At 37.8% G+C, this 26,467-nt stretch overlaps 1 protein-coding gene across 3 annotated transcripts in view; it reads left to right on the top strand.

Moving 5' to 3' along the window:
• The window catches only part of RELN (reelin), a 372,425-nt gene that overhangs the window by 300,253 nt on the left and 45,705 nt on the right, over positions 1-26,467 (top strand). For all 3 annotated transcript variants that reach the window (XM_036429656.2, XM_036429655.2, XM_036429657.2), the window contains exons 37-46: positions 474-558; positions 1,342-1,524; positions 3,435-3,606; positions 3,705-3,807; positions 5,406-5,635; positions 9,979-10,199; positions 12,799-12,946; positions 15,224-15,482; positions 16,332-16,581; positions 20,897-21,065. In XM_036429656.2, coding sequence (XP_036285549.1) covers positions 474-558; positions 1,342-1,524; positions 3,435-3,606; positions 3,705-3,807; positions 5,406-5,635; positions 9,979-10,199; positions 12,799-12,946; positions 15,224-15,482; positions 16,332-16,581; positions 20,897-21,065 — 1,820 coding nt within the window. The remainder of the gene's footprint in view (positions 1-473; positions 559-1,341; positions 1,525-3,434; positions 3,607-3,704; positions 3,808-5,405; positions 5,636-9,978; positions 10,200-12,798; positions 12,947-15,223; positions 15,483-16,331; positions 16,582-20,896; positions 21,066-26,467) is intronic.

Raw genomic sequence — 26,467 nt, 5'->3', positions numbered from 1 at the left:
AATGAGAGCCCCCTGGGGCTGTCAGAGTGTGCAAAGGAGTGGTACATTCCTAAGACTCCTTGGAACCCTGAGAAAGTTACCTATTAGTTCCCAGCTTCCAGCAGGAGCACTGGTACATTTTCCATCTGTTTCCTCGTTAGTCCTCTCACAGCATGCTGGGATCAAAGGAGGCTATTTTTTTTAAAGGCCTGTAGATATATAATGCTATCATTTTTGCACTTTTTCTAATAGTCACAGCAAAATGTGATTCAGAGTTGAGATAATGCAATTGTGTCATTCAGGCATGAGAAAGGAAAGCCTTTAAGAAAGTGGAAACTACCAATTTTTCCTTTTACACTAGACCAAATATGGCTTCTTGATCGTTATATGTATGTATTTATTATTTAGTTGATCCAAGTTAGGGTGTATAAAATCAAAGACAGTAATTTTTCAATGAGATAAGATTGATTACCATATTATGTTTTTGTTTTCAGGAAGGACTAAGGATGCTTATTTCAAGAGATCTAGACTGTACCAATACCATGTATGTCCAGTTTTCACTCAGATTTATAGCAAAAGGTAAGTCATTTCTTTGGGTATGGTTTTATTCTTTCCCTTCAAGAAAATTATCCCATGTGCAATTCCTTATCCACAAAGAAATAATGTATTTGAGGTCCATAAATTTTATCATATTGAAGAGCTAACATAAATTTGATTACATAAAGGTTAACAAATGTTCTTGCACATAGCTATAATAATCATACTATTACTACAGTAATCATACTATGATGATAATTAAGTTTATCATCATGTCCCTGAGTCATTTTCCACCACTACTTTCTAGGTGTAAAAATTTTTAAGTTAAAAATGTTTAACTCATAGAAATATTGGGTTTTCTTTTACATATGTGAGTTCAAAAAAGCCAAGTCTTTGTCATTCTGAGATTTCACATTAACTAACATTTTCTTGACAAATAAGGTCAATTGTACATAACAAATTTTCAAGTAGACTTTTATTTGTATTCTGAGATTTAAATATTTGATTCTCTGTAAACTTGGGATGCCAGTAGAATAAAAAAAGATTTATGTAATATTTCCTAAATGAAAACACAAAGATATGTCGATAACTGGAAAAAGGAGATACTATTGTATGAAAATCCAAATGTTGTTGTGTATCTTGAGATATATTCATACAGAAAATTCAACCTGTCATTACTTTAAGTTGCCTCTGAAGCGTTTGGATTACAAAAGCTCTACGTGAATAGAGGTAGCATATGCAGTGATGCCAAATGAATGGTCTGAGAGCAGACTGTTTCCGCATTTTAGCACAGAATGTCTTATGCTTGTGTTATCTGCTTTCCAGGTACTCCAGAGAGGTCTCACTCGATTCTGTTACAGTTCTCCGTCAATGGGGGAATCACTTGGCACCTGATGGATGAATTTTATTTCCCTCAAATGACCAACATACTTTTCATTAATGTTCCCTTGCCATACACCGCCCAAACCAATGCTACAAGATTCAGACTCTGGCAGCCTTATAATAACGGTAAAAATGCACGTGTTTAACTTGTGATCAACACTCACTGCATCATGTTAACACGTTTGTTTCTAAGGTGGGAGGAATTGTTTTTCAACTGAGTAGCTTAGCTATTCATCAAACACATTTCACATGCTTTACTTTTGAGAAGTATCAATTAATACATATATATATATATATATATATAATGTATATATAATCTCTTCATATTTGATCCATAAATTCTCTTGATGATGAAAATATAACAGAATCTTGTCATAGGTCTAAGGTTTTTAAAAAAATAACCCAACATTACCATTAGGCACTCATCAATTGTAACTGCATTTTTTTTTCTTCTGAATTCATTTAGGAACACATAGTTCTTCTGAGTGTGGCATTTCATTAGCAAGATAGGACATTATAGCAAAATGCCCTGACAAAGTGAGAGAGGGCTTACACCAAGCAGATAGTGCCTTAGATAAAATATTCTTATCACATACACTTGTTTCAGTTGAAAAGGCAAAGTGAATGTATAATTTAATAGCATTTTCAAATGGTTAAAGAAAATGATTTTTAAAAATTTTAATGTTTTATTGCATACTATATTTCTATTAACTGCTGATTACAAAGGACCAGACTCTACCAAATTATGCATTTAATGGTCTATGTAAGCATGGAAATACCACATTAAGCAGATTCTTTGCAGAGGTAACACAGAAATAAATAAGAAAAATGTACTGCCATCTCTAAAATTTAACCTGAGCATTTCCTTTATAACTAATACGTCAAAATAAATACTTTTAATTTGTTGTGAAGAGAATACATAATCTTTTATGTTTTGAACCTTTTATATTTATGTTAAATATAATCTTTTCTTTTGGGACCAAATAAAAGTTCACAAAGGAATGCAACCAGTTTCACAGCCCAAAGGATACTGTCTTTGTGTTATGTTTGCAATGCTTACCTGGTTTTTCTTTGGAAGCGTTCACCACCTGCTTCCAAAATGAGGGAGAAAGAGAACCATTTAAATCATCAGGTTACTCCTACAGGGTCCCGTTTACAAGTACTTTTTTTATATTTTGTAAGAATTGTACTAAACATAGGAACCTGTGAAAAAGCAACCTTGGGAAATCTTGATGTTTCTGCTTGGCATGGTCTTTATCTTGTTTTCAATTCTCAGTATACAGAGCTTTGCAAAAGTAGCCTTGGTTTGCCCTTCTTATCTATTTAGTAACATTTTCCTCAAACACCCAGCCTAAGCCATGAGTCAAATCCTATGTCAGCCCAAGGAGTGATTTTACTAGTTTTCTGTGAATTTCCACATATCTTTAAATAAACAGATGTTTTGAAAAGCACTAAGAAAAAAAATAAAGTATCTAACACTACTTTCTTCTGTGTGGTTTTTAACAATTAAATAAAATTATGCATCAGGCAGTGTTTTAATAGCTATGATCCTTCAGCCTTACAAAAGCATGATGCTAAACCATGGGTGAACTCTGAAATCATGAGTTGCTTCTTGAATAGACTAGTTAGTGTAGCTCTGTTCTAAGTCTGCAGGTTGACTGCCCATCCTCACAGATCCAGATGTCTTATATATTGAAAACATGAAAACAAACTCAAAGCTCACTCTTGTCGGTGGGAGGGTTAGTGACACCACTATGACAAAAAAGGCAGCACACTTCACAAGCTGTTTGTCATGTCTTTCTTCGATTAATAGGACTGTTCCATCTGTGTCGATTTAATATGATTGAAAGCTTAATTTGCTTTATACTGTCACTATAACCACAGTAAACATAGTGTTGTATAGTTAATGTTTCATTGCCTAGGCATTTGTTTGACCTGTTGTGACTGAGTCCCTCTGCCTTGACTTTCTTCCATGAGCAAAATGTCCGTCTGATTTTCACCACTGGAAAAACTTGCTTTCTCAAAAAATGCCTTAGGTAAGAAAGAAGAAATCTGGATCATTGATGACTTCATTATTGATGGAAATAATTTAAACAACCCTGTGATGCTTCTGGATACATTTGACTTTGGGCCCAGAGAAGACAATTGGTTTTTCTATCCTGGCGGTAACATTGGTCTTTATTGCCCATATTCTTCAAAGGGAGCACCGTAAGTATTCAATTCAGAAACTAAAAATGAAACCACTGCTCCCTGCACATCACAATGAACTTTGGCCTAAATGGATTCCTTGTTGTTTTGTATGGCAGTGAGGAAGATTCCGCTATGGTGTTCGTTTCAAATGAAGTCGGTGAGCATTCCATCACCACCCGCGACCTCAGTGTGAATGAGAACACCATCATACAGTTTGAGGTACTTGGCTTTGTTCTACCAGAAACGCTTTACATTTTATCATGAACAAAGAGGAAAATCTCAGATAATTTCATGCATTATGGCTTTCCATTTTTATACAAGGACAAAATAGGTTTTACATCATAACTCATTTTTATTAGCGGAATCAATTGTCATACTAAGGTTTATTTCTGAATATGCTAGCACATATATGTAATATTTACCATGGTGTCATAAATTTTACAGATAAAATAATACTGCACTGTTTTTATAATTTCAAATATATTTTATCTGTGTATTTCATGACTAATCATGAACTCTATTTTTCAATAAAGTAATTAATAATATTTTTAAAACCTTTATATATTTCAAAAACTTAGATAAAATTAGCAGAACCAAAGATGCATTATGCCAGAGTTCAGTAATACTAACTTCCAAAGATACTTGTGTCATATCATTGGGCAGATGTCCTTAAAATAGTGTCTAATTGCATCAACACAGTTTTGAATATTTGTTTTAGATTAACTCTCTGTGTTCTCTAAATTAGAGGTATCCCTTACATCTTAAAAGTCAGGGACCAAATGATGCCTTGATGAAGAAATTATTCAGTATTTATTGTAATTTTCCTGTTATATTTTCTAATTTTAAGTTACTTATATGACTTTCTGATATATTTTCTAAATTTTATGCTTTAAATATTAATAAAAGAGTTATGTTATCAAAATAATCTAAGTAGAAGCAAATGCCTATAGTTAAAAGAGTTATCAAATCTCAGTAACTTATTCACCAGAGGTAAGAGGAATAAGTTCAACAATAATCAATAAGTTAAATAAATATAAGAATATTCTATATATATAGATATATATAGATATATAGAGAGATATAGATATAGATATAGATGTAGATAGATATAAATATAGATATAGATATAGATATAGATATAGATCCAGTTGCTATGATAGCAGGAAAATGTTATCTCAATGGGAAGAGAAAAAAATTTCTTAAAACAAAATAACATCCATTTTCTTAATTATGTTTTAGTTTAATTTACTTGAAAATATGGGGAAAGGACTGGAGGGGTTATTTCTTTAGTGGTTAAAAAGGTCTTTCTAAGAATGCTCTCCCTGTTCTGAGAAAAAATAATTTTAATATTAAATGCATGTTGAAGATTCTCCTCATGCAAAACTGGGATTACATGTACTAGGAAGGTGTCACAAGAAGGAAAATAGAAGGTGTTCCTGTCTAGCAGACTAGAAAAAACTGGTGGTTAGAATTGAGGAGAAAGACTTTTCATTACTATTAATTTGGCGTGACTATGAAAGTAGGCCAAAGGTACGAACCGGAATTCTGTGTCAGCCTCTGCTTTAGCCACTTCCTAGTTTTTTTTTTAATAAAATGAGGGGAAATAAAATTTTCATGAGACCCATTGAGTTTCTTTATGAAAAAGTATTACTTAAAGGTAATATCCGATATTACTCAAGCAAAACAGAATTTCATAGTGTTAAATATTTCAGCAAGACAGTTCCCAGGAAATGGACTCAAGAAAATAATGACGTGGTGAATCATTTCAAGGCTTATTGCTTCGAGGTAATTTGTGTCATTTTTTCCTCTTCCCCAAGATCAACGTTGGATGCTCGACTGATAGCTCATCTGCCGAGCCAATAAAACTGGAATTTTCAAGGGACTTTGGGGCAACCTGGCACCTGCTGCTCCCCCTCTGCTACCACAGCGGCGGCCACGTCAGCTCCCTGTGCTCCACTGAGCACCACCCGAGCAGCACCTACTACGCAGGGACCACCCAGGGCTGGAGGAGAGAGGTTGTGCACTTCGGGAAGCTGCACCTTTGCGGGTGAGGACCTGTGGCTTTATGCCACATCTATTTTTCACGTGATGGTTTTCTTTTGGCATCGTCATTGACTTTATCAGGAAAATCTCCACCTTCAAATTTCTTCTTCGGTTCTTCACGTGATGAACGTTTAAAACGTAGGACACTGAACTAACATAACTACTAACTTATGGTTTGAAGATAGATTTAAAGGAGCACCCCAGAGACAGTACTAGTACTCTGTCGGAAGGTTGTATCCCCCATGGTTCTTTATTAGATGAATTGGGAAGCAGCAGAAATATGGCTTTCCCCTAATGTAACCTTCCCAGGCCCTCCTCCATCACAATATAAACGCAGTAGGAATTTTGTGGCTTTCAAACATCTACCGGTGTTTCTTGCACAGGGAGGAGACACCTGGAGGATGGAAGCCTACAGAATGTTTCGGGTGTCTCATAAAAAATTGTTAGTACTCTTTCCACAGGCATTTCTACTTTTTTCAGCCTCTGTCAGCATTTTTAAAAATCCTCACTCGAGAATGTGTTTTTATTGATGTGAGAGAAAGAAACATTGATCTGTTGCCTCCTATAATGTGCCCTGACAGAATTGAACCCAAAGCCTTTTGCTGTATAGGACAATGCTCCAACCAACTGAGCCACACCAGCCAGGGCCAGCATTCTTGTTACATATGCAAGATAGGGCAAAATTAGGTTTACAGCTGTAAGTGAAACACAGAGTACTGGCACACAAGAGCAGGCATATAGATCAATGGAGCAGAACAAAGATCCCAGAAGTCAATCCATGCCATAATGGTCAATTGATATTTAACAAAGGAGGCAAGGGCATACAATGGAGTAAACGCAGTTTCTTCAATAAATGGTGTTGGAAAAAATGGACAGGTATATGCAAAAAAAAATGCAAACACACCAGCAATCAGGCCAGTAGGGGAGGGCAGCTGGGGATGATCAGGCTGGCAGGGGAGCAATTAGGCATCAATTAGGCCGGCAGATGCAAGGTTAGGGGGCAATCAGGCTGGCAGGCAGAAGTGGTTAGGGACAATCAGGCAGGCAGGCAGGCGAGCAGTTAGGAGCCAGCAGTCCTGGATTGTGAGAGGGATGTCAGACTGTCAGACATCCCCCGAGGAGTCCCAGATTGGAGAGGATGCAGGCCAGGCTGAGGGACAACCCACCCCACCCCCATGCACAAATTTCATGCACCGAGCCTTTAGTTATAAATAAGGTACAGAACTGAGACCATGTTATTTGTATTTCATGTTGTTTCTATTCCTATAAAAAGAAAGTAAATCTGTTAAGGAGGCATGCCCACTCCCACAATGGTAAAACCTATCTTTCAGACTGCATTCAACCATTTCTGCAAAGAGAAGAATTTGCCTTCATAGTGTTGTCTAGTCCTTGTTTCAGGAAAAGAATTAACCCTCTTCTTAAAAACCACACAGGCATGAATTGCTGGAAGGCAAAAGTTAAATTTTCTCCAACTCAATCAACCATCCCTTCATTTGTATTCAGCACAGCACATGATAATGGCACAAGTGCTATTGATAGATGCTAAAATATATATATTTATATAACCCACATTTAAATGACCCCTTTCTGAGCATTTATTGGACATTGGGCATCATAAAAAGTATTTCAATGTTTCCAGGTGTAGAAATGTTATTTTTTGCCTCCACAAGTAGGCAGTTCACATTTGAAGCCTAAGTGTTGAGCTTCTACTGAATTTTATTCGTATCACCTTTGTGTCCTTTAGGTTGTTTTTTTGGGTTTTTTTGTTTGTTTGTTTGTTTTTGTCTTTAAAACTCCTGATTGCTTTTGCTTTATACGGATTCATAATGAGTCAACTAAAAACCCCTATTTCCTGAAAGCACTGTTGTGTGCTTGAAATTTTAAGTTTATATTTAAAGGACGGGTCCTTTTGAATACCGCTGGCTTGGGAGAGCAGGCACTGACATTCACCAGGGAGGGTGGCAGGGAGAGATTTTCAAAATAAGATTTCAGGAGAAGACAACCACAGGGAGACCAGGCTCTTCAGCCCATTTATCATAGCACTCGCAGTTTCTATGTCAAGGCAGGTGAACAATAATAAATATCCAACCAAGCTGGTTCATTTGTATTCAGAACACTTGAATAAATAAGAAGTTCAAAAAAATCCATGCAGGCTTTTGTTCAAAGAAAAACTCCAGCCATTTCCCTCAGCTCAGCAGTCTGGAAGTTCAAAAGGTAGGAAGTGCTCCTGGCCAAAACTAAACTCTGACAGGTATTTGAAAATAACTTTAATTATGAACTGGCATTTTGGGGACAGCAGAATGTAGTTAGAGATTTGATCTAAACAACGAAATTGGGGTTAAAACTTGATTCCATCTGCTTTGCTCTCTACTAAACTTTAGAAACCTAATAAAAGCTCCTATTATTGACTTCTGATTACTGTTTTAAAAAGTATTCTGGATTTGGTTCCTATGATAATTGAAAATTGGACAGATTCACAGGGCACAAAAATTGAATATACATGCCATCTCTGTATTTGGCCCCTCTGAAATAAATCCCATCTTTTTTTAATTGAGTTTTTGTACATAATGAAATATACTAAACTATTTCTGGACCCCTGCCTAAATATATAGATTATTTCCAAGGGACTAACTTATCATCAACAATAAAAGACAATTCACTTACAAATAAAAAGGAAAAGTACCTTTGATTTTAAAAGAAATTAAGAAGTAAGAGACACAGTCTAAAAATAAATCTGATTTTGTCACTCTTCTCTTTAAAATAATCTATTGGGGCTCTCTCTTGCCATGGTTGATGATAAGACAGTAGAATAAAATAAGGCTTTTCACAGCAAATGCTATATGCAACAAACACTGAGCATCACTGTATGCGAAACACAATATGGGGCACCACTGGTGGGTGCAAAGAGAAAGAGGCATGGAGATTGGCCTATAGGAGTTCACAGGCAATAGGAAAAATAGGTATGCCTTTAAGTACCTACACCTGTGATAACTATAATAATGGAAGTTCCATCGGAATTATGGAAGAGAGAGAAATTAAAGGACTGATTACCTGCTGTCTGACTCAGCAAGTTTACTACTTTATCCAAAAGAGTTGAAAATAGGTATTCACTATTCACAATAACCACAAGGTAGAAATTAACGAATATCCATCAACTGGTAAATGAATAAATAAAGTTGGTATATTCATACAATGGAATATTATTCAGTCATTAAAAGGAATGAAATTCTGATATTTGCTACAATGTGCAATAACCTTGAAAACATCATGCTAAGTGAACAAAGCCATACACCTATTGTATGAGTCTAATCATATGAAATATCCAGAATAGGTAAATCCATAGAGACAGAAAGTAGATCAGTGATTGCCAAAGGCGGGGAACAGGGGGACTGCTTAATGGGCACAGGGTTTCCTTTTGGGGCGATGAAAATGTCTTGAAACTCTATTGAGGTGATGGTTGGCTAACACTGTGAACCTGTTAAATACCACTACGTTGTGTGCTTCAAATAGTTAAAACAATGTATATACATATACCTTTGCGTTATGCAAATGTCACCTCGACTTAAAAAAAATGTTATGCAGAGTGTAGATAGAAGGTATGAAACAAGCTTCACTGAGAAAATCAATATTGAAAAAGTTGGACCACTGGCCAGGTAGCTAAATTGGTTAGAGCATCATTCCTATAAGCCATGATTGCAGGTTTGATCCACAGTCAGGGCACATATAATAATCAACCAAGAATGCATAAACAAGTGGAACAACAAATTGATGTCTGCCTCTCTCTCGTCTCTCTCTATCTCCTCCCCCCTGCCCCCGCTTTCCCTGACTCTCTAAAATAAAATTTTTAAAAAGAAAAAGTTGGGCCCTAGCTAGTTTGGCCCCCTGGATAGAACATCAACCTGCAGACTGGAGGGTCCCAGGTTCGATTCCAGTCAAGAACATATACTCCTGTTGAGGGCTTGATCCCCAGTAGGGGGCGTGCAAGAGGCAGCCAATCAATGATTCTCTGTCAGCAATGATGTTTCTATGTCTCTTTCCCTCTCCCTTCATCTCTGAAATCAATAAAAATATAATTTTTTAAAAAAAGAAAAGAAAAAGTTGGACGTTCAGGTGGAACTTTGACATAGTGATAGAATTGGGAAGGGCTTATAGGAAGTAAGAGCTTTATTGGCAAAATCTCATGGATTGATGAGTGGAGTTTGTGTTCCCAAAATTGAATTATATTTTCTGTTTCCTGAGTGTGACTCAGTAACAGTAACTGCCCACTGCTCATTGATCAGATGTGCTTACTTTGAAGGTATGTTGTTCTATTGGTTAGATTTTGAAAGATTTGTTCCTCTTTTCCAGATCTGTGCGTTTCAGATGGTACCAAGGATTTTACCCTGCTGGCTCTCAGCCAGTGACATGGGCCATTGATAATGTCTATATTGGTCCCCAATGTGAAGAGATGTGTAATGGACATGGAAGCTGTATCAATGGAACCAAGTGCATATGTGATCCTGGCTACTCAGGTCCAACCTGTAAAATAAGCACCAAAAATCCTGATTTTCTCAAGGATGATTTTGAAGGTAATCTTTTCTTATAAATTATATGTAGCGTTGTGAGAGAAATTACATTTTAAACAAAATTTGTAATTTGGAAGTAATCACTAGGTTTCACTCTAATACTTCATTATTTATCACTACAATTGAAACTACCCAACCCTTCATTTAGTTCTGAATTATATAGGGTTCCAATTTTGAAACAATGGTCAGTGAGAGAGAACAAGACTGTAACTGAGAAAAACTAAGGTTATTTTCACCACTTTTGTTATCACATGTAATTTCTCATTAATGATAATTTTAGAAAATGTCTATAGAGGGTTAATCTTCTTGGATGGAAGGAAAAGATTCCAGAGATGGAGATTCCTTTCATTGCTTTATCACCAACTCATTAAGCAGTCTCTTATCACTTTCTTTACCTCAGTTAAACCTAAAATCTAACAATATATGTGACGATAATGTTACAACATAGAAAAATACATATGATGTAATAATTGAAAATATTCACAATTATATATCCTTTGGATGTGCACTCTGATAAAACTGTGAAAAAACATCCTCATAAGAGAAAGTCCTAAACAAATGTAATAGCTATCTATATTAGGACTAGAGGCCCAGTGCATGAAATTCATGCATGGGAGACAGGGGGTGTCCCTCAGGGCAGCTTATACTCTCTCCAATCTGGGACCCCTCGAGGGATATCCTACTGAGATCAGGCCTAAATGGGCAGTGGGCCATCTCTCTCACAATCCAGGACTGCTGGCTCCCAACCACTAGCCTGCGGAGTTAAGAGTGACCAGGCCAACAGAGATAGGCAGTTGCAGGGGACCAGGCCTGCAGGGGAGGGCAGTTGGTGATGACCAGGCTAGCAAGGGAGGGCAGTTAGGAGTGACTGGGCCAGCAGGGGAGGGCAGTTGGGGGGGACGAGGCCTGCAAGGAAGGCTAGTTGGGAAGGACCAGGCCTGCGAGAGAGAGCACTGGGGAGGGGGGGAGACCAGGCCTGGGGAGGGCAATTGGTGATGACCAGGCCAGAAGGGAGGGCAGTTAGGGGCAATTGGGCTGGCAGGGGAGTGGTTAGGGGTGATCAAGCTGGCAGGCAGAAGCAGTTAAGGGCAATCAGGCAGGCAGGCAGGTTGAGTGGTTGGGAGTCAGCAGTCCTGGATTGTGAGAGGGGTCCCAAACTAGAGAGGGGGCTGAGGGATATACCCCTCCTCTGTGCATGAATTTTGTGCACCATGCCTCTAGTTTAGACATAAAAAGGAATGAAATACTGAGATTGGCTACAGCATAAATGAACCTTGAAATATTATACAAATGAAAAAGTCATATACAGAAGGTCACCTACCATATGATTCCATTTATAGAATCATCAAAAATAGGTAAATCCATAGAAATAGCTGATCAGTGGTTACCAAGGGCAGGGTGAGAGGGATGTGGGAGTAACTGCTTAATGGGACAAGGTGTTTTTTTGTTTGTTTGTTTGTTTAATATATTTTATTGATTTTTTTTTTTTTTTTTTTTTTTTTTACAGAGAGGAAGAGAGAGAGATAGGCAGAAACATTGATGAGAGAGAAACATTGACCAGCTGCCTCCTGCACACCCCCACCGGGAATGTGCCCACAACCACAGTACATGCCCTTGACCGGGATCAAACCCGGGACCTTTCAGTCCACAGGCCGATGCTCTATCCACTGAGCCAAACCGGTTTTGGTGGGACAAGGTTTATTTTACAGGGGATTTAAAAGTTCTGGAACTAGGCAGTGGTGATGGTTATACAGCACTGTGAATGTGCTGAATGCCATTGAGTTGTTCATGATGAAAATGGTAGATTTCTATATTATATGCATTTTGCCACAATCAAAAAAATTGAAGTAAATCTATGATGAATATCTGAGGAGGTTTGAGTGCTGGCTTTGAAAAAAAAAATATTGTTTAATAGGAAATATCAAATTATCCTAAAATTTTTCCCATTAAAACAGTGTTAAAAATATGTAACACTTGCCAAAGCCGGTTTGGCTCAGGGGTGGACTGAGGGGTCCCAGATTCGATTCCGGTTTAGGGGCGTGTACATTGGTTGCGGGCACATCCTCGGGGGGGGGGGGGGGGGGGGGGGAGGTGCGGGAGGCAGCTGGTCGATGTTTCTCTCTCATCGGCATTTCTAGCTCTCTATCTCTCTCCCTTCCTCTCTGTAGAAAATCAATAAAATATATTTTTTTTAAAAAATATGTAACACTTGTCTGATACTGTCCTCACAGTAGCAAGGACATGGTGAAGAAGTCTATGGAATGGTCACATGCCCTCCCATACTTTTGTCCTGAATCACTCTATGACTAGCCAGTGTGGAGGAGCAGGAAGGAGGGACCCATTTGGCTGGACCATAAGTACTCAGGAAAAGGCCCCCTCCTTCTGTTCTGTGGACCCTTAAGTAACACTGCCAAGGTTAAACAATTCAAACTTGCTAACATGTGGAAAAGGCCTTTTATCTCAAATCTATGACTTCAATGTTTATGGCTTCCTATTTTGGAACTACACAAAGCACTTACCATACTCCTTTTAAAAATATGACTAAATAAATAAACAAGAATAGCATGACTATAATTGGAGTCATACTTTTTACCTTTTTCAGGTCAGCTGGAATCGGATAGATTCTTATTAATGAGTGGTGGAAAACCATCTCGGAAGTGTGGAATCCTTTCCAGTGGAAACAACCTCTTTTTCAATGAAGATGGCTTACGCATGTTGATGACACGAGATCTGGATTTATCGCATGCTAGGTAATCACTCTGGGATGTTGTTGGAAAATTACATTGTGATGTACAGTGGCAGAACATCACTGAATCAGAAAGAGATCTCAAAGACAAGGCCTTCCAATGGAAATGCTGGGTTTCTCTCTTACCAACGACTCCATTTAGACACAATTTACATAATTTACATTCTAAAACTGAAAGAGAATTGTGCAGTAACTAGGTCAGAAATGAAATACTGAGAAGCAGACGAAAGTTAATATCTGGTATTTTATAAGATGGTGGCTAGGAAATGGCAATATTTAACTTACTTTAACTTCAGGAAAATAATGTTGCAACTTTATCCATCTTTTACAGAAGGCTTTTCATAAACACTTGGACTGAGTAGAAATTATTTACACCATGCTTAATAGAAAGCCTAATGGAAATACCATACACTCTTGGATTACTTACAATTAACTTCATATCCATTAGCAATTTAAGTTAAGAACATTTGAGTGTAGCCTTATTTTTTATAAGCATTTCTGTCCAATGACTTGCTCATACACTCTAAGCACTCATTTTCTAAATTGAGCACAGTCTCTCAGAAACAAACATTTAGAACTGGCTCAGAGGATTATGTCCTGTCAAGAAGTATATCCTTTGATCAGTTGATGAGTGCCAAACACTTAGCCAGGAAAATAAAGAAGACAATTTAACATGTGTAAAATGGAACCCTGACCTATTTTTGTAAGTGAACAAAAGAATGATGTTTTTGTTTCTTTTAAACACTTCAAAGCAAATTAAAATATATCATAACAGATTATCCTCTCCTTCCTCCTACATATTTTATTTATTGAGTTATAAATTTGATTATGCCCCTCAGAAAATACAATTCTATCTGTGAGATAATAATTTTACAGTCAGAGGAAACAAGATTGTATTTATCACCATCCTATTTTAATGTATATGACTTAATTTGATGCTCTTTTTTCAGATTTACCATTGGCAGCTGAGTTCTCTAATTTAAAAATTATTAGGTTTTTCTAAATAATTCTGATATGGTTTATCTATGACTAAATTAATATGTTTTTCCAGCACAACTAGATGGCATGCTAAAAGTTTTTCTCTGTAAATGACTACTATTTCTATAAATATAAACATCACGAGGCACTAACCATGTATTTTTTTCATTAATCTAATGTTAAAAGCTCCATTATTTATCTCATTGCAGTAGCATGCTGTGTAGGATTTGCATATATTGACCTCGAAATGCTCTGTGTAAAATCCCCATTTTCTCAAGTTAGGAGATTTATATACAGTTAATGGAGATAGGGGAGAGGAAGAACCCATAAAGAATGCATGGTTTTATATATGGAACTGATAACTTTTATTGTAAGTCCCAATATATTTCATATGTGTGCCATGCATACATAATTGGCTGTATGCATTGGATTACACGTGAAGTTTATTCTGCATTACCAGGGAGCAAGTAGCCAGACCAGGCACCAACAGTTTGCCTGCCAAAGATAACATGTGAGCTCGTTTTCATTGGCACCCCTGCTGCTTGCTGCCACTCTGCTCACCTCCCTGCCAGCTGGAAAGGCTGCACTGGCTGGCCACCACAGTTCTTGATGGCCGGTATCATCCATCGCAGACCCAGCAATAGTCAGAGGTTGGCACAGCCCACCATCACCACCACCCCCTCCCCCCTCATGCTCCCCTGCCCCTGGGCACAAAAGACAGAAAAGAGGCCCAGGCTTGACACACCTCTTCCAAAAGATGTCTGGCTTTTCACAAAAGAGGTATTACAACTGGTGAATTTAAATGTGTCTCCCAAAAACCAATAATATGAGATCTAAAAATCTACTGGTATAAACTGAAAATGGATGATTTCACCAATAAATGAGGTAAACTGTATTAATTATATTCCTCCTGTTTCAGATACTAAGGACAAGGATCCAAATTTGCCTTAAATTGTTAACAATACACACTCCCAAACCTGGACAGTCTTCAGACCCCTACTGTCTTCTTATAGGATGGCCAAAGGGTGCAGTGAATGCTCACTATCCTCAGATTCACCACTGCGGAGGGCTGCAAAATATAAATATGGGTGCAGAATTGCCTTTCTTCAGATTTCACATTTTATTAATTTCTTTTAACATTAAAAAGGAAATCGGGCTTTGAAATTATTTCTTTGGACATGTGTTAAGTCGTTATATTCATTAAAGCCATGCACTCCCTGTATTACCCCGAGTGCTTATGTTTTGCTAACGGTGTGGATTTCTCACTGAAGTAAATATCTACAGTAAGTTTCACTCGTGTCAGATTCGTGCAGTTCTTCATGAGACTGGGCTGCGGTAAAGGGGTTCCGGATCCCAGGAGCCAGCCTGTGCTTCTGCAGTATTCTCACAATGGCGGCCTCTCGTGGAGTCTCCTTCAGGAGTTCCTTTTCAGCAACTCCAGCAACGTGGGCAGGTACATCGCCCTGGAGATACCCATGAAAGCCCGTTCTCCTTCTACCAGACTCCGTTGGTGGCAGCCATCCGAAAACGGGCACTTCTACAGTCCCTGGGTTATCGACCAGGTCAGTCCCTTTAGAATTAACCATCATAATGTTGTCACTTATGTGAATGTGGTCTTAGAGAGCAGCCCCCAGTTCAAGAGAGAAAGCCCAGGATGGACAGTTTAGTGACTTGCCCAAGGGCACAAAGGCTAGATTAGATGTGGCATTTAGCTTCCTTTCATTCTCTTTTCCTTCAATTGCCTGAGCCTATAAAACAAACGACACAACAGAAGGCCCAGGACCTGCTCAGAGAGGATTCTGCCATATGGATAGAGGGACTTTATCAAGCATGATACGAGGTTATAATTCTCTGAAAAGGAAAATGTGCAAATTGCATTGATGCCACATGCAATAGCTCCCAAATCCTCTTTCCCAGCCTTTGAAGGAAGAAAATAAATAAACCTCCCTAACATCCTATGACAACTCTGAAGGATCTTCTTATATAATAAAATGTGCATCAAATAGAACTCAGAGAACCTGTTAACAAACTGTAGAATCCACACAAAGAATTAAACTGAAGTGCCTTAGGGTCCAACTGTCCTTAAATAGAAATTTTATGTGAGAAATAATCGCGTGTAAGCCAAATTTTGCCTTTCCACATATAGTTTCCAAAGGCACAATTTGGCCCCTGACAGCTGTGAATGGTTTTGTCAATCCTACTATTTGTTTTCACGGATTTTCACGGCTCCTTGCCAGATGGCCTAACAGACCACGTAAACAAGAGCATTCAGAAAGGCCCCCTAACGTTGTGTTTGCTGTGCGATGCCAGTTGTGACCCGTATGATTGCTGAAAACAAACAAAAAGACTGTACTTTCTCATGTCGTAAAGCCAAACTAAAATTTTGTGCTTTTTTTAAAATTACATTTTAGATTCTTATTGGAGGAAACATTTCTGGTAATACAGTCTTGGAGGATGAGTTCACAACTCTGGATAGTAGGAAATGGCTGCTTCACCCTGGAGGCACCAAGATGCCGGTGTGTGGCTCGACTGGTGATGCCCTTGTCTTCATCGAAAAGGCCAGCACCCGTTATGTAGTCACCACAGACATTGCTGTGAACGAGGATTCATTCCTGCAGATAGATTTTGCCGCCTCCTGCTCAGTCACAGACTCTTGTTATGGTAAGTATTGCAGATGCAGGTAGAGGGATAGATGTGTATAAATAGGCATCTAAGGCTGCCTCTATCAAACGGCTGCATTACACCTCTGATTAGTCTGAAATTAAAACGCAGGGGCACTCTGGGTCAAATCATAACTGCATTCTTGAAAAATGTATTTAATCATTTTTTTTTATTGCAGTCGACGCACAATAATTTCAGGTGTTTACTCCAGTGCTAAGACCTTATATAACTTACTAAGTGATCATCCCAATAAATCTCTTACCCATCTAACACCATACACAATTATTAGGACATTATTGATTGTATTCTCTATGCTGTGCTTTGCATTCCTATGACTATTCTGTAACAACCAATTTGTACTTCTTAATCCTTCCATTTTTTCACCTATCCTCCAACACCTCTCCCATTTGACAACCATCAAAATGTTCTCTGTATCTATGAATCTGTTTCTGCTCATTCATTTATTTTATGGGGGTTTTTTTAGATTCAATTTTCGATAGATATGTATTTATTGCTGTTTTATTGTTTATCTTTTTCTTTTTCTTCATCTTCATAAAGAAGACCCTTTAACATTTTATGTAGTAATACTGGTTTGGTGGTAATGAACTTCAGTTTTTTCTTGTCTGGGAAGCTCTTTATATGTCCTTAGATTCTAAATGAGCCTTGCTGAATAGGGTAATCTTGGTTGTAGGTCCTTGCTTTTCATCAGTTTGCATATTTTTGGTAAGATTTCAAAAAGGACCTAAGTCTCAAGCGGCATTGATTGTTGGAGTGGGTTTGAAGGATGAGTGGAGAGGAGAAAAAACCCCATGCCCTCTGGCAGCATAAGCAAAGAAGCAGAGGTAGAGCTCTCCTGTTCTATGGCGGGAACTGTGAACAGACCATCCTGAAGGAGACCACAGTGCTGAATTTAAAAATAGAAAAGGACTTTAAGGTCCAAGATGTTTTCTCCCTCATTAGCATAGGAGGTTAATGAGAACTCAAGGAGTTAAGTTATGACATGGTTTGCCTGTAGCAGCACCAGTACTGAAACTCTGCCCTTTAAGCTCAGCTATGTGTGCTTTCTGCTATTGGTTGGTGCAGAGTCTTGAGAGAAAGAACTTGAACTAAATGATAAAATGAAAGAGGCAAGTGGCTAAGCCCAGTTGACAACACAGTGCCTTAAAAAGCTTGACCAGGTCATGAATAAGAGGGCACAAGTACAGAGGAATGCCTTGGTATGTTTCCGGGAGATTAGCCCAGAAACTGGGGAAGGTGGGGAAGAATAATCCCAGTAAAGAAGCCTTAGTGGTAATCTCTGTGGGAGGCCATGAAGACCTGAACTGTAGGGCAGGAAGAGAAATGGAATGGGTAAAATTGATATAGGACAATGCAAACAAAAAGGAAAGAAGCAGCAGATCTCAAAACCAGGTGAGAAAATAGAGGGTAAAGGAAAGAGAGGAGTAAAATTTTGAAAATAACCTCTAAATTTTGAACCTAGAAAATGAGTGCAAAAGTTTTGTCATTGGTAGAACTTGGTTGTTAACAATATGTTTATTTATGAGGGGAAATAATGAGTGTTTCTTTAGCTTGGGTGAAAGTAGCTTTGAGTGGAGATATTCTTTAGTGAGGAGGACTTTCAATATGCAAAGCAGGAACTTTGTGCATTTTGTGCATGACAATATACCAGCATCAGCACCATACCGAGCTGAATGAACATTTGTTGAATGAATAAAATCAATTCTGAGACATAAATTTGGCCAAAGGTAGTAGTTGAAGTCCTAAGAGTATACAAGTAGAAAAGACCAGCCCTAGCTAGTTTAACTCAATGGATAGAACGTCAGCCTGCAGACTAAAGGGTCCTGAGTTCGATTCTGATCAAGTGCACATGCCCGGGTTGCAATCTCAATCCGCAGTAGGGAGCAAGAAGGAGGCAGCCAATCAATGATTCTCTCTCATCATTGATGTTTCTATCTCTCTCTCTCTCTCCCCCCCCCCCACTTCCTCCCTAAAATAAAAAATATATATATTTAAAAAAAAGAAGAAGAAGAAGACCAGAAATGGAGTCTGGAAGAATGTCCATAGTTGGTAGTTGGTAGTAAGCACAAGAGTCAGAGGTAAAATGAGACAGTTGATTTCTCAAAGAAAAGAACGTAGAAAGAATCAGGGAGTGAACAATAATATTCAGTGCCCTGGGGAGAACAAGTACAATGAAGATTGAGACAATCCATTCTATGTAACTAGAAAAGGCTTGTAGGTACCTCTGGGTAGTGAGTGAGCCATACTGGCTATACCTGAGCATTACCTGGAGAGCCCTGGCCATGCCTCAGAAGAATGAAAAGACAATCTTTGAGGGCAGGACCCCTGGCATCAGTAGTTTTAAAAGTACCCAGCTGATTTCAGTGTGCAGCCAAGATTGAGAATCACAGCCTTAGAGAAAGTAATTTCAGTAGGGAGGTGGGAGGTTAAAGCAGTTTATAAAGCCTTCAGAAGGGACTAGAGAGAAAAATATATATATAATGGGAGTATAAATTGAATGTTTCAGAAGAAGAGAAAGGAAAGAAATATCTTTCCAAAGGTCCAGAGCAAATTGGGTATTTTGGCAGAAATTACATGGCTTTCAGCTACTTCCTACGCCTTCTGATTTCCCAGTATATACCATTACACAGCAGAGCAAGATGTATTTCTGTAACATATATTTTTTAACTATTAGGTTAAATCATAAATATATATAAATTATGACTATTAGGTCTAGTAATAATGTCGTTTTATAATACTTTTTTAAATCGAATTTATTTAAACAATACAACAAAATTTAATCAACAATATAGTTGCCATTGTTTTCTACTACTTGTGCCCAACGCTCAGGAAGCATTTTAATCCCTCTGTTGTAAAATTCTTGTGATTTTGATGCAAAAAATTCGGTCAATGCATTTTTGAGGCATTCTTCATTATTAAATTTTTTTCCAAGAAGAAAGTTTTGCAAAGAACGAAACAAATGGTAACCGGAAGGGGCAATATCAGGAGAATATGCAGGTTGAGGGAGAACTTCCCATTCCAACTGGTGCAGTTTTTCAGCAGTGATTCTTGCAGTATGCAGTCGTGCGTTATCGTGGTGAAGAATTACGCCCTTCCGATTAATCAGCGCGGGTTCTTTTTCTCTTAAAGCTTGGGCTAACCTTTCCAATTGGGCACTATACACTGCACTTGTAATAGTTTGGTTAGATAGTAAAAGTTCATAATGAAGAATTCCTTTAAAATTCCACCAAACACACAACATCACTTTTTTCTCATGCAAGTCAGGTTTTGGCGTGGGCTGCGGAGCCTCATTTTTGTCCAACCATTGAGGCCGCCTTTTCAAATTAACATACAGCACCCATTGTTCATCTCCAGTAACAATTTGCTCTAAAAACGGCAAACGGTTTTGACGAGAGAGGAGCCAACTGCAAATTGTGACTCTTTGATTACGGTTGTTGTCGGTCAACTCATGAGGAACCCATTTTCCAAACTTTTGGACTTTGCCAAGTGCACGCAATTGATTGGAAATTGTTTTCTGTGAACAATTTAAAGTTGTCGCAAGCTCTTGTTGGGTAATTTGAGGATTTTGCACCAAAAGATCTTGAAGAGCTTCTTGATCAAAATTGGACACACGGCCTCGACCACTCTTGTCATCTAATGAAAAATTTCCCTTGCGAAATTTCTCAAACCAACTGGCATTTTCTGGCGCTAACTGCATCTTGACCAAGAGCACTACAGATGTTTTTTGCAGCCTCACTTGCTTTTCTTCCTAATTGGAACTCGTAAAGCATGCAGTGCCAAATATGCTCTTCATCCGCCATCTTCTTGCCCTAGTTTTGCAACAAAAACCAAACCAAACACAAACTTTTTCAAGCAAAACTTGTTAATTGCACTTCACAGGTTCTGTAGATACCACGTGTTTGAAGATTATGTCAATACAAGTCAACGCCAAGCAAGATTTTAAACGAATGTTAAAAAACGACATTAAGTATTACTAGACCCAATATTATGACTATTGCTTTAACAGCTTTGTTATGGTAGTTCTGAAAATTGCTCAGTATAATGATTTGGTAAATTTTACTTATGTTTCATTTGATTATGTCCCCTTAAAAGAAATATTATTTTAATATGGAAAATGTAAAAAATAATAACTAGTAATATACAGAGGGGGGAAAATCAAACCAGGAAACATCTCAAAATAGGAAACATTGTATAGGGGGAATCAAATTGAAATTTGATTGAAATGAATACATAAGTAATTATGGTTCCTGGGTCTAGAAACATGTATTTCTATTCAGAATAATGCCTTTTATTTCAGCTATTGAATTAGAATACTCTGTAGATCTGGGATTATCGTGGCACCCATTGGTAAGGGACTGTCTGCCTACCAATGTCGAATGCAGTCGCTATCATCTGCAGCGGATCCTGGTGTCAGACACTTTCAACAAGTGGACCAGAATCACTCTGCCTCTTCCTCCTTACACCAGGTATGGATGCTTCTGTGTGTTGTGAACCCAAATGTTGTGAACCCATTTGGCATGTCAGATCTCAACACAGCAAGTTTAAATGAGATATATGGGATTTTGTTACCTATTGATGGTATTCCCCTGCACGAATTAAGTCTATCTTGGTCAATAACATATAATAGAAACCAGTTTTTATGATGACATTGTTTTATCTTTTCCAAAAATATAGGTTTTCACTTACCTTTAACTCTAATATTTTTAAAGAATGGCATATCCAAGAAATCAGTAAACTTCTCCACCTTCATTCACTTTGCCAAGAACAAGTCTTAAATTTGAAACAGGCACATTGGATGTAAAGTATATTTAAATAGACTTTGTTTTCTGCCACTCAGACTACTGTAAATATAGCAGTGAGTGGTGTCAGATAAATGGGGTATTTGCTATCATAAATATATATTAAAATTAATGTGTCTGAAATTTTATTTTAAATTATATCTTGAAAATTATCACCTGGAGCATTTTTATGTGAAAAAACAATTATAAATACTTTATTCATTGTGTCTATAAGAAATGATAGTGACTTCCTTTAGAGCAGTGGTTCTCAACCTTTCTAATGCCTTGACCCTTTAATACAGTTCCTCATGTTGTGGTGACTCCTAACCATAAAATTATTTTTGTTGCTGCTTCATAACTAATTTTGCTACTGTTATGAATTGTAATGTAAATATCTGTGTTTTCCGATGGTCTTAGGTGACCCTGCTAGTGGTTCTCAGCCTATGGGTTGTGACAAGTTGAGAACCGCTGCTTTAGAGGGATAGTACAAAGATAAGTGGATAGTAAAAAGAAATGATGTTGGCTTAATAAAATTGCCTTGGTATAAAGGTATAAAGTTACGTCTTAATATCTGTGTGCTTGCAGCTGCTTGAGTAAAACAGATAATCTACCTTGTCCAGTGGGATGGTGTTATATGACTCTCTTTTCTCCACCTATGTAAGTGCTAATCCTAGGAAAGTTTTAAAATCTGTTTAGGAATTCCTGTTCCCCTCCAAGAAAATGGCAATCAGTTGCTGTCCTCACAAAAGAAGCGAAGCAACCGATGCAGTTTATGGAGGAGTTAGAGTGTGGGCTCATTATTGTTCTCTCGCCTCCCCACAAGTGAAGAATGAGTAAATCTTCCTAGAACGTGACCATAACAGCCAACCATTCATCCAGGGCATACCTTTCCTGAGGATTATCAAAAAATGGGATGGTTTCAGTTACTGACAGCCAAGGGCTGCCCTACAATTGCTGGCTCGGAGGTAGGAAGCTATATTAACTGTCGGCACAGTTGCCAAGTTTAAATGAGATACGTGAGATTTTGTTGCTCGTTAGAGGTATTGCCACGCATGAATTATTAAGGCGATCTTAATAAGTAAAACAGAAAAATAAACCTCCATTAAGGCAGCAGTCTTTTAAGTCTTTATGTATTCTGTGAATTATTTCCCAGCTACTTGGTAGCATTTTGCAAGTAAGTGACATTCTAAGATTTACTCCAGCTAGTCATGATCCCCTTAGGGCTTTTACTCAAGGAAAATAATTTTCCTCATCTCTTAGCTTATCTTTTAATTGTCTCTTACCCATACCCACAAAAATGTTAACACTTTCCAATTATACTTGAAAAATCTGATGATAATTTATTTTCTCTTGCTATTGTAGTAAAACTATATGGTTCATTTATTATACTACTCTCAGAGCTCACATTGTACAATGGTTTTAAAGTCAACACTGCCTTTTGGATAAGTCAACAAGGTCCTTGGGATAATTCAGAAAGAAAGGTGTATGTTTGGAGCTCAAGTCAGACCCACTTCTTATCATGCTCTTCCACATGCCAAAGATTAGAACAGTGCACCAGGCTTAGAGTACTTTTTCTCCAACACAGATTAACATACTAATACTATATCTGTTCTTATATCTATGCACTTTTTAAATATGGTGTTTCCTTGTTTTGAGTTGAACTTATTGTCTCAACATCTGTGAAGCATTGAGACATCACTATTTATGTTGTCCACCAGGACAGAATTGAGAATTTTAGTTTGTAGCTCTTTCCTATAAACAAACATGATATGACAGCTTAAAGCCATGTGCTATATAGGATGTGGCAATGTGCCAGTGTAGATCTCTCCACTCACTCACTTGTGACCCCAAACTAGGTACAGTGGTGGTAAGTCAACTGAGGTTGGTTGTCCACAAATTAACATCAAACCATTAACCAAACTGAAATGGCCAGTAGTCATCAGTCATGATTATTCAACCATTTAGTCACTCATTAAATATTTTTAAAGTGTTTAATCATGTGCTAGTTCCATGTGAGGAGCTGAACTCATTCCTGCCTCAAGGTGCATTTAGTCCAGTGGGAGTGGGAAATCCTCAGTAATCACAGAAGCAACTATACAACTCAGGTGTGATAAAAGATAAAGGACAGTTGCATGATGCTAAGACATTGTAGATAGGGAGATTTGCTTTGGTGAAGAAAGCCAAGGAATGCTTTCTTGAGAAAAGATAATTGAGGTAAGATATGAAGGATGCATAGGAGTTAAGTAGGTGGAGAGTAAGGGGAAGAGTTTGTATGTAAAGATAATAACTTAGAGTAGGAGGAAGCAGATATTTGAGATATTAGAAGAATGGATCAGAGAAAGAGAGAAAGTAGAGTGAGGTGTGAGATGGTGAGATCATGAAGATCATTGTAGGTTGAACTAAAGATTTGCAGATTTGTTACATGAACAATGAAAAGCCAGATGAAGTGTTGGGAATAGGGAGATGTGATCGGATTTGCACTCAGAAAAGCTTATTATAACTGGACAACAAATTGTGGAGGATAAGACTAGATGTAAGGAGACTTTTAAAAAAGACAGTTGTGTAAGTAGCTTGGACTAAAGTGCAGCAAATATGAACAGAGTAGAGAAATTCAAAAGAAATGGAAGCAATAAAATTGACTGCACTTACAGATTAAATGGTCGTGGAAGGGTGAGGGAAAAGGTAGTGTTGAAGATGACTCCCTGGTTTCTGAATTGTAGAACTGAAGGCATGCCGGTGCTTTTCACTGTGGAGGTAACACAGACTAAACACAAGACACATCAAACTCTGCTTCAAACATTACTCTATTTAAACCTTAATAAATGGAGGTAGATAAAACCATAGTGTGTATTCTTCCCCATATACACTGGTTAAGTTAGATTGTCCTAGAAGACAAAAGAATGGAAAGCATTGTGCTTTAGTGGAGGCTCCAGCTTTGCAGCACAGTAAGCTTTGAAGCAAGTCATTTCATGTTCCTAAGCTTCAGTTTCCCTATCTGAAAAAATGGAGATACTTTTACCATAAGAAAATTGAGTAGAAGTTCATGGAAGTGTTTTAGACATTATAAGCATTTATTAAAACATAAATCATTTTTATTTTTTATAAGTTAACCACATATCACCCTTGTTTATTACCAGACTTAAACTTCAGTCAGATTAAGAAGTCTTCCTAAATTAGCTTAAGCAAAGTGAACCATGGATACAGTAGGATGCTATGTTAAGTTCCTATAGGAGATTATAATATGATTGGGGGGGGGAGGGGGAATGAGAACTATACCAAATAAACAACTTAAAAATAATACATGTTGTGTGTATGTTAGAGCTTCACTAAGGAATGGGCTAGAAATGCCATAGGTATTAGGACAGGGAAGACAATGTTCAATGCCAGAATTAGAGAAGGGTTTTTTGGAAGAGATGGGCCCTCAAAGGATGGCTAAGAATTCAGTGTGTCAGAGAATATTCTAAATTAGGGGAACCGAATGAGCAGGCCACATGAGCTGCTGATAGAAGCAGAGAGCTCACGTCTGAAAGGCGTGGAAACTTGTGAGTAGAGTTGGGTTAACTCAGTGGTCGACAAACGCTTTAGTCAACAGAGCCAAATATCAACAGTACACCAATTGAAATTTCTTTTGAGAGCTAAATTTTTTAAACTTAAAGTGTCACTTCTTCTAATGTCACTTTTTCAAAATAGACTCACCCAGGTCGTGGTATTTTGTGGAAGAGCCACACTCAAGAGACCAAAAAGCCGCATGTAGCTTGCGAGCCACAGTTTGCCGACCACTGGGTTAACTTATAGCAAGTCTGAAGCAAGGCAAATAAGTTTAGACTTACAGGAAAAATGAACTGTGATGGGTTTGGGATGAGACTATTCTAAGAAAAATAAAATTGGGAGAACAAAGAGACTTGAGTAAGAGGAAAGTGGCAAAGGAATTGTGATAGTGACTGCATATGAAATAACTAGGCTCATGCTATGGCTAACATGAAGAATACAAGGCAGATATTATAGGACATTTCAAAGAAAGAATTGATAAAACTCAGTAACAATTTACTCAGTTGCACACATCAAGAGATGACTCTAAAGTTAGAAACCTGAAATAGTTGTGAGAAGAAGTGGGAAGAGAGTTAAGGTATATTCCAGGAGAGACATTATGGCAAATTTAATCAATTGATGCTGAATTAAATAATATTGCTGGAAATACAAATGCAAACATCCATTTGGCAGAGATTCAAAGATTGGAGGCAAGATAATAAATTTGGAGGCATGATAATAGAGGTGATAGGCAGTGCTGAAAAACGTATCAGCTCTCCATAGGAGAGCATTTAAAAAGAAGAGAAAGGGCCTCGGTGGTTAAGGATCCACTCATTAACCAAGAGATCACTAGTTTGATTCCTGGTCAGGGCACATGCCTGGGTTTTGGGCTTGATCCCTGGTAGGGGGCGTGTAGGCCAATAAATACTGCTTTTTCATCCATGTTTCTCTCTCTACCTCTCTCCCTTCCTCTCTTTCTAAACTCAATTTAAAAAAAAATATTTAAAAATATATATGTAGACTATTATTTTAAAAGAAAAAAGAAAGAATACATACCTAAATTTCATAGCAGACTAAGTGGAAATGACTATTAAAGGAAGCAGGAGGGATGTAGTCATGGAGATAGAAGAAGAATCAGAATAACATGACATTGAAAAGCCAGTGAGAAGAGAGTGTCAAGTAGAAAGAAAAATCTCAAAGAAAAAAGTTTCGCAATAAATTTACTGAATTTAGCCAGTGACCTTCAAAAGAACAGTTTCAGAGAGATACTGAAAATAAATGCAGCTTGTATGGTCCCAGAGCTCATGGGCTTCATTGCTCTATTAGTACATCTTTGTTGCTTTGTGTAAGAGTTATAGTTCTAGGAGACATAGGAAGAGAGAATGCTGGGAGTTCTTGAGAGAAACTGACAAAGAAGTTGCCAAAAATCTATTTCATAGCCCCTACCCTGAATCTGCCTCCTCCTCTTTACTAACCCAAGACTAAAAATAACAGGTGGCTCAAATGGCTTGGGTTCTTGAAATGCCACCTGAGAACCAGGGTGAGTCAGTGGAAGGGCAGGT

This window comes from Pipistrellus kuhlii, unplaced genomic scaffold (assembly GCF_014108245.1).
Source record: "Pipistrellus kuhlii isolate mPipKuh1 unplaced genomic scaffold, mPipKuh1.p scaffold_m20_p_10, whole genome shotgun sequence".
Classification (NCBI taxonomy): domain Eukaryota; kingdom Metazoa; phylum Chordata; class Mammalia; order Chiroptera; family Vespertilionidae; genus Pipistrellus; species Pipistrellus kuhlii.
The sequence above is the reverse complement of the archived record's forward strand: the minus strand, read 5'-3'. Positions and strand labels throughout refer to the sequence as shown.